The 12,854-nt window shown below is 40.5% G+C and overlaps 1 protein-coding gene across 2 annotated transcripts in view; it reads left to right on the top strand.

Annotated features, from left to right (window-relative positions):
* The window catches only part of LZTFL1 (leucine zipper transcription factor like 1), an 89,841-nt gene that overhangs the window by 63,932 nt on the left and 13,055 nt on the right, over positions 1-12,854 (top strand). The window contains exons 1-2 of one of the 2 annotated variants that reach the window (XM_064366995.1): positions 8,834-8,970; positions 12,466-12,590. In XM_064366995.1, coding sequence (XP_064223065.1) covers positions 8,968-8,970; positions 12,466-12,590 — 128 coding nt within the window. In that variant the 5' untranslated portion in view covers positions 8,834-8,967. Of the gene's footprint in view, positions 1-8,833; positions 8,971-12,465; positions 12,591-12,854 lie in introns of those variants that run through there. The other variant, XM_064366996.1, reaches the window with a different exon arrangement.

Raw genomic sequence — 12,854 nt, 5'->3', positions numbered from 1 at the left:
TGTTCGAGGAAAAAGCTGATGATCTCAGGACAGCAAGTAATATGTTGTGAATCCCACAAGGCATTTACTGGAAGCTGGAAAGGAAAAGTGTTGGTTAGGATTTCTATCAGGCAATTTGGGAACACTGAAATGACTGAATGTGGATCAAGGGGATTAGGAATCCGGGCATCCAAGAATGGATAAAAGGAAAGAATGGTCCACACGGAGCTTCCCAGTGAAGGTGTACTGCTGCCCCCTCCACAGCTGTGCTGCTGGGAGGAGGTGTGAGTGTGAGACAATCGAGTCCCTCCATCCTGCAGGGACCGGGGAGACTGTATCTGCCTGCTGGCCTCTGAACACTCATCCACATCCTTCAATCATCTAGCTACATGGCCTCACAAAAGTTGCCTACACTCAGCCTCCATTCTCTCCCTTCAAAAATAAGAGTAATCATAGTACACATCTCATGAGGTGGTTTGAGGATTAAACATAGCATGTTAGACATGAAGCATGTGTTACTGGAACACAGTAAATATGCAATCGATTAAACTACAATTACTCACATTGTAGAAGGTTTTAAAATATATATCCATTTGAAGGAGAAAGTTTTCACAATACTGTTAAGTTCTAAGTAACAAATACAATGGGCACGTGGAAAAATCTTTCAGCACACAAATAGAACCTTCTTATGTGGATACGACAAAGATCCTAGTAAAAACAACTATCTCCATGTTTTGATAGTTTTTCTTACACAAAATCAAATATAGAAATTCATACATTAAATCTCTTAAAATGTAAAATTTTTCTGTATTATACATGCAGATATTTAAGTTCATATTGTCTTCTGGTTTATATTCATGTCTATTTTTTTTTTTTTTTTTTTTTTTTGAGACGGAGTTTCGCTCTTGTTACCCAGGCTGGAGTGCAATGGCACGATCCCGGCTCACCACAACCTCCGCCTCCTGGGTTCAGGCAATTCTCCTGCCTCAGCCTCCTGAGTAGCTGGGATTACAGGCACGCGCCACCATGCTCAGTTAATTTTTTTTGTATTAGTAGAGACGGGGTTTCACCGTGTTGACCAGGATGGTCTCCATCTCTTGACCTCGTGATCCACCCGTCTCGGCCTCCCAAAGTGCTGGGATTACAGGCGTGAGCCACCGCGCCCGGCCCATTCTCACTATTTTTGAATAAAACCAAATTGTATCACATAAGAACAACTGGGAAGTATTTATCTTCAATTCTACACATGAAAAGTATCAGTTCTGTGTATGTTAGTTGTTCATACTTATTCTCCACAGTCTTATTTGCGGATGATTTAATGAAGATACTCCTACTGCATTTCTGTTACCCCTGTACTTGGGTAAGTTTTGCAGGCTGACCGGATGGAGGTCAGATAAATTCCCTCCATTCCTAGAAAGACATTCTCCAATTAGCTTAACACTAGTGTCTTAGATTGGTGTCTTGGCCTCAATGGTAGCAGTAGATCAGATATGTAACTTTTCTTTATGTCACCCTGGGTTTTAGTGTGTTCAGTTATTTTTTTCCCCTGTCCACATAGTTTGTTTTCTACTCATGACTGACTTACCAATATTTTTAGCAAAGTAGTGACATTTTGGCAACATTGACTTCTAAAAGTAGATGCTCACCTAACATTTAATCATTTGGGGTTTGTAAGGAATCTACATGTGGGCTGTTTCAGATATTGATGCCTGGGTTTTGCTATGTTCCCTCTGTCCTTTCTACCTTGCTTTTCCCAGGCTAACATTTGCTAATCCCTCAAGAGTCAATTCAGGGATTTTCCTCAAAGCTTTCCCTGAAAACTTACATTGAGCTAAGTGCCCCTTGCCTGGTTTCCTAAAAGGTGATCACATTATATTGACATGACATAATCTTCTTATGGGTCTGTCTGTCCTGCTGGATGGTTAGCAGCCTTGAGAGCAGGAACCTTACTTCACCTTTGTTCTCCCAACAACCAGCAGGCACCTTAGACACAGGGCCTATGGCCTACAAAAATGTTTGAGATCTGAAATACACAGTTGACACCTGAACAACATGGGTTTGAACTGTGTAGGTCCACTCATACATGGATAATTTTCAATTAATATACTGGAAAAAATTTTGAAGATTTTTGACTATTTGAAAAAACTCACAGAAATATCAAAAAATTAGGAAAGAGGTATGTCATTAATGCATAAAATATATGCACAGACTGGTCTATTTTATAATTCACTACCATAAAAAATAAACAAATATAAAAACATAAAATTTATCAAAACTTATGCACAGAAACACTTAGAGACCACATGGCGCCCTTCACAGCAGAGAGAAATGTAAATGAACATAAAGATACAGTATTAAATAATAACTGCATAAAATTAACCGGAGTACACATTGTACTACTGTAATAATTTTGTAGCCATCTCTTGTTGCTATTGTGGTAAGCTCAAGTGTTCCAAGTAGCAGCTTAAAATATCTATGAGGCTAATTATCTCCACCTGAGCAGTTCTTCTGGCCAGTAAATTATGTATCATAGTAAAAAGTGATCTCCAGCAATTCTTGCATATTTTGTGTGTAGTACAATACCATAAATTTTAAATAACATCATGGGACCTATACAAAGTGTCACTAATGATGCTGGAAGTATTCCCAATAAGCATTACTTGATATGTTCCATAGATTTAGGTCTGCAGCTGCCTGCCAGCATAAGGAGCATGGTAAAAAAAAAAAAAAAAAAAAGGTCGTTCATTTTAGATGAACTAATTATCAAGTATTAAAAATGCAGCTTTTATGTTGGCGTAGGATTGCTCTAAGAAAGGCATCTCTAATGTGGTTTGAGAAAAAGTGAAGTCATTACATGAAAACTTAAAGAAAAAGGAAGATGAAGGAGCTAAATCCAGAGACTTTAATGCCAGCAAAGGATGGGTTGATAATTTTAGAAAGAGGTTTGGCTTTAAAAATATCAAGATAATGAAAGAAGCAGCTTCTGCCAACTAAGTGAGTTTCAAAACACCACTAAGAAAATTACTGAGGAGAAAGGATAGCTGCCTAAACAGGTTTTTAATGCAGATGTAAATGCCCCCATTCTGGGAAAAAAAGATACCACAAACGACATTTATTCATAAGAAAGAGAAATGAGCACCAAAGTATAATAGGAAAGGATTAGCCAACTCCACTGTTTTGTGCAAATGCAGTGAGGTTATGGTCAGGGCTGCTCTTATCTAAAAGCTGCAATCTCTGAGCCTTGAAGGAAAAAGGTGAACATCAGCTGCTAGTCTTTTGGTTGCACAAGAAGAAGACTTGGACAACAAGCACCCTTATTCTAAATTAGTTCCATCAATGCTTTTGTCCATGAAGTCAGGAAGTACTTTGCTAGTAAGAGACTGACTTCTAAAGTTTTCTTTTTATATTGGACACTGCCCCTGGCTACCCAGAACCCCATGAGTTCCACGTCAAAGGTATTGAAGTGGTCTACTTGCCCCCAAACACAATGTCTCTAATTCAGCCTCTAGATCGGGGGCCATAAGTACCTTTAAGGCTCACTGCACATGGTTCTTTATGGAAAGGATTGTTAATATTATGGAGGAGAACCCCAGCGGAGAGAACATCATGACATTCTGGAAAGATTACACACCACTGAAGATGCCATCATTGCTACAGGAAAAGCCATGAAAGCCATCAACCCCAAAACAATCAATTCCTGCTGGAGAAAACTGTGTCTGGATGTTGTGCATGAGCCAAACAAGGAAATCACAAAAGATGGTTGTAGATACGCAAAATAAGAACAGGGGGCAAAGGGTTTCAAGATATGAATCCTGGAGAAAGATTTAAGAGCTAATAGACACCACACTAGAAGAATTACCTGAACACAACTTGATGGAGATGAGTGCTTCCAAACCAGTGCCAAAAGATGAGAAAGACGTAGACATAGTGTCGGAAAACACATTGACATTAGACAATCTGGAAGAAGGGTTTCAATTATTCAAGACTGATTTTGACTTATTTTATGACATGGACTCTTCTATTATATAGGTACTGAAACAAGCAAATGGTGAAAGAAGGACTGGTACCACATAGAAACATTTTTAGATAGATGAAAAAGAAAAAGTGAGACGAAAATTACTATGTATTTCCATAAAGTCACACCAAGTGTGCCTTTCTCTCCTGACTCCCCTTCCACCTCCTCCAACTGTTTCTTCTCTGCCACCCCTGAGATAGCAAGACCAATCTCTCCTCCTCCTCCTCCTCCTCAACCTACTCAAAATGAAGACTTTTATGATGATCCACTTCCACTTAATGAATAGTAAATATATTTTCTCTTCCTTATGATTTTCTAATATTTTCTTTTCTCTAGCTTACTTTATAGAAAGAATATAGTATATAATACACATAATGCATAATATATGCTCATGATTTATGTTATTGGTAAAGTTTCCAGTCAACAGTAGGATATTAGTAGTTCAGTTTTGGGGGAGTCAAAAGTTATATGTGGAATTTTGTCTGTGCATGGGGTAGGCACCACTATCCCTTGTGTTGTTCAAGGATCAACTGTAAATGCTTGGGCTCAAAATATAAAAAGAAACCATAAAGTATAAATTAATAATTATTTTATGGGATGTCTTCAAAATGTAGCATTAAGTCAACTAGAATTCAATCAGTAGTTACATAAAAACATAAGGGCTAAGTCATGAGAACTATAATAATTCATTCTCAAACACTCATAGAAGTTATATAAATCACCTCAAAGTTACATTTCACATGGGAAATAGGGATAGCTGAATATGTCTGCTGCCTTATGATATGCCTTCCAAGAGAAGGCATGTCCAGGGCCAAAAGCAACCCACAAACACACTATCTGGAACTAGCAGGAACTCACAAATGTTTGTTGAGATGTTCCTGTTTATCTCCAATTCAATTCTGCAAGCATAGCTCAGAGCTTATTATGGCCCAGCCATACTCTTACTATATCATAAATACTTCTTGCTTCAAGGAGCTTGTAATATAGTAGTGGGGAAGACAAACTTATATAAACTGGCTAAGAATGACATTTTCATTTGAGTTCACTTTGTTTTTCATGTATATTTATCTATCTCATTGAGAAAACTTCATCATGAACACCTTGCACTATGCTATTCAGCTCTTCCAATAGGACTACACAGCCCCAGCTTTGTAGGCAAAACTTCCTGAGCAAATTTAATTTTTTGTTTTCATTTTCTAAGATGAGATGCAATTGGTTAACACTTTTATATTGCCAGCAGTCCGGGGAAACATTTAATGAAGACCACAGATCTAGGAAGACCCACATTTCTGAATAAGACACTCTTAAAGGTGCTCCATCCTAGTACAGGCTGTCAGTATATCTCTTTCTGTAGTTTGCCACTTGTAATAATAATAAATCTAAATGTACATTTCTGGACATTTCTACTGCAGCACCTGATGAAAATTCTGTTTCCCTGTTCAGGACAACTCTCAATTTCACAATGATCACACTCACCCACAACTTTTCCACACACCTGTTAAAACCTAGTCTAAATTCCACTGCCTTCTGGAAGACTTTTCTGAATCTCTCCTCTCTAGGCTAAACAGAAGTGAACTATCTCGCACCCTCTCTGAACTGCCCCACTACTTACTGTCTCCTTTGAAATTACTCTGCAAGCTTTCATTTTCCCTTGACTTGATTATAAGGCCATTTTTGAAAGAATCAACCCATCTTGTTCATTGTTCCCTTCCCCATTGTGTCTTGTGAGCAGCCAGCTTTCCATGAACAGCTGCTGAATATAGACTGAGCTTGTGGGTTTAACTCAAATGTATACGCATAAGGGAGTATGGAAAGGGGATTTGGTGCATATCATCATCTTTACAATAAATTTTTTCTTGTACTCTACAAGAAGGCATTCCCTACAACCAATTCTTAACATTTTTTGAGGCAGGCTTCAGGTTTTGATGATTTTGGTGTTTGTTCCCTTTGGGGTGTTGTTAATGCAATAAAATTTATCAGTGAAACTAATCTCTAATTTGGGCTAAGTAATTGCCAACATCCACACATTCTTAGAGGGAGTTGTATTTTATGGTGAACCACTTCCTTGCTTGACCTCCTTTAATGCATGTGATAGTGATTCCACTAATCTAATTTGTCAGCACTCTCCAATACTCTGCAGGTCACTAGGGTGTTTTGAAAGCAACTGAAAATAGCCTCTTGACTACTGCAGACCTACTCAAATGCCATATCTCCTGTAAAGAGCCCTTTAATCTGGGCTCTTCTCTTCTATAGAATCTTGGCTACTTTCTCAGTAGCCAAGATGGGGCAAGATGGGGAAGTTAAAGGGAACTTCATGCAAGAAGCCATGCTGCAAAGATCCTGCCTTCTTAAAAATAATCTCCTATAATGATTTCCCCTATCTTCTGCCTACTTCCAGTGCATATTTCTCAAACTATTCTCTTTCCCATATAACCTTCAAGATTTTTACATTTTGTGTATCACTTATATATATATATTACTTAATCATTTTCTTCATTTCCTCTTTCTACTTAAGCAAAACCTCACCTTAATCCCCCTACATCCCCCAAAATTTATAGTTTGAGGGCAGCTGGGGCTTTCTGAGTCCCTCTACTTCTTCCCTCAGATTTCCCCCTCAGATAATTTCCTCAGACTTGCTATCATGGCTACAGAACCTTGCACACAACAGGGGTTCTGTAAATAGTGGCAGGAGCTTCCCATTCCTCCTTTGCCAAGTCTAGGTTGCAAACACTCAGAAATTGGTGGTCTTAGTATTATGACTGGTAACTTATAAAGTCATAAGAGTCTCATTTCATAATAATATAAAAAGAATTTATCTTCATTTTTCTTTAGGTTGAACTCTGCCAAAAGGTACAAAATGGACTTGTGTGCCTCACTCCAAATTTACACACACACATACACTCACTCACACACATACATTTTAAAAAACTGTCATAGCAATTAAAAAAATAAAAACACAGAGCCTAAGAAGATCACTAGTAAAGTAGGGTGGAGCTGTTCTTCCTCACGGCTCGAATTGTTTGCTTTGGTGACCAACCCGCACTAGTAAACAACTTGAAGTACAAGTTCAGCCTTTTCATGAGCCAAATTCATCACTTTTAAGACCAAAATTACATGTTCACATTTGTTGACAATATTTACACAGCTTATGTAGCAACATTCAACTCTGCTGGGTAGATTGGCTAATGGTGATAACCTCCTTGGTATGGAAGATTTTAGATTAAAGTAGAATTTTCAATTCCAATAACTAGCTGATGGAGTTTTGCAGAACAACTTAAAAAATCCCCAAGCCACAAATGTAATATTTGCATTATACACCCACTCCTTTGCTTCCCCTGAATTAATAACACTTCGCAGCACAGGAGTTGACCTGTGAGAAGATAAACGAGCTTTTCAGCAATGCGAACCGGTGGACAACTTTGTATACTGACCAGTGAACTGATGAACAGCTTTGTTTACTGACTGAACTGATGAACAACTTCTTTTACTGACCAGTCATAAAAGTTTTTATGAACTTATCTCTCACCCACAACACCTTGTGAAGTGACCTTCTCACTATGTGAACACAATGAATGTCTACAGAGGAAAGAACCAAACATTATGAGGACTAACTACTGGAATGGAATGTGACTATTAATAGCTCACAATGGGCACTAAATAATGGCAACCATTGTTATCAAATTCAACACTCACTCACTCACTGAACAGAAATGTGGAGGTGGGATGGTAAAGCGGAAGTTTAAGCTTGGAAGGGGTTATTATGCAGGGTTAAGAGAATCTGCCCTTACGGATCTTGCAAGAAGACAGGGATCTTGCCCAAATGCCATTGCAGTGCCAAGGGTAGGGAGCCTAGCCAAAGGTGAAGTTGGGCATAGCCATGCCACTGCCTCCAGGCCATCCTTCCATGTGTTGGAGTGCTCCAGGTGACACATAGGAGAACCTTGTTTACTGTTCTTGTCCCCAAAGCTTGAGATCCTTCTGTGGGCAAATGCCTGCACATCACCCCTGGATCACCTGAGTGAAGGACTCTGAGCCCCTGGTATTTGCAATAATCGATCTCATCCTACACTTGTCCTTCCAAGCTAGCATTTGGTCCTGATCTGTGATCACTCCTGGAACGTCGGTAAAAAGTGCAGATTCCAAGGACCCAAGCTAGACTTGTGAATCAGAATTGCTGGAGATGAGGCCCAGGAATTTGTTCAACAAGCTGTGGTTCCAGGCATATGGAACCTTTTGAAATTTACTGCTCTTGGAGAAAACCCATGTGTTTTGCATTTTTTTTATATGAGAAAAAGCTGCTAGAGACTTTTAACCGGCAATATAAGAGAAGATAATAACAACAACAACAACAACAGTAATAATAATGGGTGGAATCGTGGGGAGGGGTCGTTTGAAGCTCTATTTGAGAACCTGCATGCGTTGGTGATGTTGACCTGTCTCAGCCACCTTGACGCTCAGGTAGGAACTCCTGAAGAAAAAAATAAGTCTGGGCCGCGCCCCATGAGACAGTTGAAAGGTCTGGGATGTCCATTGCGTTCTTAGGGTCGCCTAGGCCACAGGAAGTTCTGGACAAGAACTTCCCAACAGGCCATAAGCAGACGCCCCGTGGCGCGCAAGCGCATTGGCCCCCAAACAACTTCAGGCAGCACAACCCTCCCGCTACCTTCAGCGCAGTCGGCTCCCAAAAGTGAACGTGGCACAAAAGGGTGGGACTTCCGGCCCTGGAAGCCAATGCGCATGTGGCAATCAACCGGTTACGCAATACTTTATGTCGCGTGATCCTGAGGACCAATGAAAATGCATAATTGCAGTCCGCGTGCCTCGGTTTCCGTTAGCAACCAGAGGCTTCTAAACAACCTAGCCTCCCTCCGTATCTCTGGTCCAAACAGCCTCGGCGATCCCAGGCTTGGCGGGGCACCGCCTGGCCTCTCCCGTTCCTTTAGGCTGCCGCCGGCCGCCGACCGCCTGCCGCCATGGTGAGTAGACGGCTCTCCGGCGCCGCACCGCGCCCCAGAGAGAGCGCGGCCGGGGCTGGAGACACTGAGCGGGTGGACACGGAGTGATTACGTGGCCTCGTTGGGTCTGGGGTGCCGCTCCTCAGCCTCACTGAGAAAGGGAGGCTGCGCCAGGCGCGAGAGGTTCGGTTAACCTCAGCCAAGCCCTTCTGGGATGTGGACCCTTTTCCTAGCAGCCCAGCTTCGCCGCGTCGCTCCGTTTCTCTCGCCTGTTTCTCACTCTATTTCAGGAGGCTCCAAGTTCACACACACACACACACACGCAGCATTCTCAATTTCAAGAAGCTCGAAGTTTACACACACACGTTAACCAGAGGAGAAGGGAGAACGAGTCCAGCTTTCTGTGTGATTGAAATCCAACTTTTCTGATGTGGAAGTGACTTTAAGAATCCCAGCACCCCATTTTACAGCTTAGGAATTTGGGTGACATTTCCTTTGTTTTGGCTTGCTCAAAAAAGACCATTAATCTCTCCAGCGAATACAGCATGCCATATTAAATACTAGTCATACTTAGTGCACCGCATTGAAGTGTTCAGAAAAATGGATGAAACCAGGGTTGAGAGCACCACTTGAAATGGCTACTGAAATACCTCAGCAACCAAAATTTCTCTTTAGCCCACACTGTGTTCCAAGCACTGTCTGGAAGCTGAGAATACACCTGTGAACTAAACAGATTGTTCCCTCCCCTTCTTGAGTTTAGAGCCTGTCCATTCGTTCTCTTGATTTCCCTAAAATATCAGGAGAATACGTTGAAAACAAATCACACACACACACAAAAGATATCTCTTCCTGTTCTATCTTCTGTCATTCCATCAGTTGACAACTGAGGCTATGGAATCAGGCTCAGGTTCTTCATTAGTAAATTACAGATAATAACTACACAAGGCTGTTAACATGTTAAGTAAGATAATGCATATAAAATAAATAGCACAGTACCTGTGAAAATATTAAGCATTCAGTATCTGATAGGTATTATTAAACAGTGCTCATTTTTATCATTACAGTTTCCTCCTTGTACTTCTCTTAAACTGTGTATGGATTGTATGGATTTGTGGGCACGGTTAAGAACAGGGAACCATTTCTGGGTACCTTACCCTCTCTTGTTCTATCCCCTTCCCCCTAAACACACGTACACACTTTATGGTACAATTTCAAGAAATTAGCTTGGCAATGCTCTGGCAGGATTTCTTGCTATATGTTTTCAACTCTTTTTATTACTATTTTAACAGAATATTTCCACAACAAAATTCAAACAAATTCTGACTTCCCCACTTGGACACCATTGTTTCTAACCATTTTAGGATGGATCATTGTATCTACCGCATTTAGCAGACAGTAAAACTAATGTCATTGGGGTTAAGTGACTTGGTGACAGACTGTTACCAAGGTAGATAGTTGCATAGCTAGACCTAAACCTGGTTTCTAATCCAGTGCTTTGTCTATTATACCATACATCTACCTCTTCCATTTCCTCTCTAATGATTTGACATAGATACATAGAGTATATGTGTGGAAGTAAAGATTTGTGAATAGCCATTTCCTAGGCTGATGCTATTTTTCCTTTTGAACTCAACTGTCCACTTTCACTCCCTTTTTTCATTCCCATCCATTTTAAAGGAACTTTTCTGTCATTTACCCTTCTCAGTTTGAATAATTTTTCCTTCTTGGTCCCGGGACAGTCTTAACTTACCTTGAAAGGAGGGAAAGGAATGAACAAGTAGGAATTGGCCACCTGCTAGCACAAGGCACTATGCTAGGTGTTGTGCAGTATAAGAAATGATTCATGCCCTCATAGTTTATAATCTAATTGGAGGAGCAAGACCTGAAAAAAAAAAAAGATAATCAATAATAGAAGGTAGTGATCAGTCAGTGATGGTGCCAAAGAAGTAGCAGAGATTATGTATGCTAGCTTTTGGAGGAAGGCATACCTGTAGGGTTACTGAGGGCATGTTGGGAGGGGTCACAGATTAAGCGAAACAGGTTAGGCTTTAAAGGGTGGGTAGGAATTCAGTGATGTGGTGGAGCATGTGTGTAGTGGCTGGTGAGAGCCAACTGTATGCATTTCTTCTCATCTCTTCATTCAGTGACATTATATTGGTGGCTTGAAATCAGCCATGATGGAAGTATTTATGGCATGGAAATCAGCAATGCTACAAATCGGGCCCCCTACCTAGAAAACCTGCTGTTAAATATTTACTATCACACCACCGAGTAGGATTCAGATTCTTGAATAGGAATGCGATACTTTAGGATCAGAGTAACATAAGCAAAAGTTAAGGCAGGAAATTTTAAGTCATGTTTCAGGACCGATGAGCAGACTAGTGTGGCTAAAGTAGAGTGTTCATTTAGTAGAGTCCTGGGAAGCAGGGTAAGAGAGAGTAGGAGGTTTTGAGGAGTAAAGAGTGTAAATTTAATACCATAGACAATGAATAATGATTAACAATTTGTGTTTGTTCTTTGTTTTTAGCAAATTGTGACATTGTTTTGTGATATTTCTAAATTGTGGGATATTCTTGCCCATACTGATGTGTGACTTTAAAAGATAATATTGTCTCTAATGTAAGTAGTCAGTTATTTTTAATGTGTAATAGAAATCTATCTTGTTAGTCATAATTCAGGTGCAAATGCGACTCTAACCTGTTGCACTTGAGTACCTTGTAGGTTTCCCTTTTGTTTCCTTTCTACTCTTGCTATCTCCATTCTGTTCTCCAGACCTGAAAGACTTATGCTACCCAAACTGCTTTGTAAAGCTCATCAGCAGCTTAATTACAAATCCAACTAACATGGCTGATGCCTTGCTCTTAGCTGACCTGCTGTATTCTTTGGCTGCTAGCCTTACCTCCTTGGGCTTGCCTCTTAAATATCTGTCAAGCTGTCATCTGGTTTAAAGTACAGACCAATTAGTGGTTCCTTCCAAATCAAATATAATTGTCAAAGCTGTATTTAATGGGGTAAGGGTTAAGTTGCTGTAACAGAGTTGTTTTTTGCTTTAAGGTTAAGTGGCTTGCAGAATACAGAAGTTTCTCTCTCATTTAACAGCCATCTCACTGCTCATCTCAGTGAGAGGGTCAGTGCCTCTCCATGAGGTAGAGACATGGGTCCCTCTCATCTGACTGTTCCCCCAGCCTATAGAGCATTGATGTTGTCTGCATGATTCAGTCAAGTCCCCACCTCTTCCAGGTTTCAGTGGCAGAGGTACACCCCATATCTTAAGACCAATTCTTTGGAACTAGACCACAACATTCCTAGCTGAGAAGTAGTCAGCAGTGTGACTTGACTGCAAGGAGGGCAAGGAAGTGTCATCTGGCTGGGCAACCATGCATCCAGGAAGAAGGGAAGAATAGAATTTGATGGACATCTAGCAGTCTCGACCACAGGATATCTTATGCATTTTCATTGTGGCCTCTTTGATCAGAACTTCAAGACTAACAATTAAATTACCTCTTTCTTTTTCAGGCAGAGTTGGGCCTAAATGAGCACCATCAAAATGAAGTTATTAATTACATGCGTTTTGCTCGTTCGAGGAGAGGCTTGAGACTCAAAACTGTAGACTCCTGCTTCCAAGACCTCAAGGAGAGCAGGTAGGTATCAGAGGAGGACTCTGAGCAAACCAAATAGGAACAATGGATTCTATCTGGTAACTGGTATGGGGATGCCATAGCAGAGGCCAGACAATTTATGGGATTCCTCAGGATCAATTATTTGCTAAGAGCAGCTGCACTAAGCCTCATGGATATATGAAACAAAAGAAGTTTTATAACTTTATGTGATAATTATAAGATGGCACAGTGTCAGAAGGGTAGTCAGGAAGTTGCCAAGGGCTTATGGATTAATGATGAGTTGTT

The sequence above is a fragment of the Aotus nancymaae genome, unplaced genomic scaffold, assembly GCF_030222135.1.
Source record: "Aotus nancymaae isolate 86718 unplaced genomic scaffold, 86718_ANA_hifiasm-v0.15.2.pri h1tg000067l, whole genome shotgun sequence".
In the NCBI taxonomy this organism is placed as follows: domain Eukaryota; kingdom Metazoa; phylum Chordata; class Mammalia; order Primates; family Aotidae; genus Aotus; species Aotus nancymaae.
This window is presented reverse-complemented; position numbering and strand designations above follow the sequence as displayed.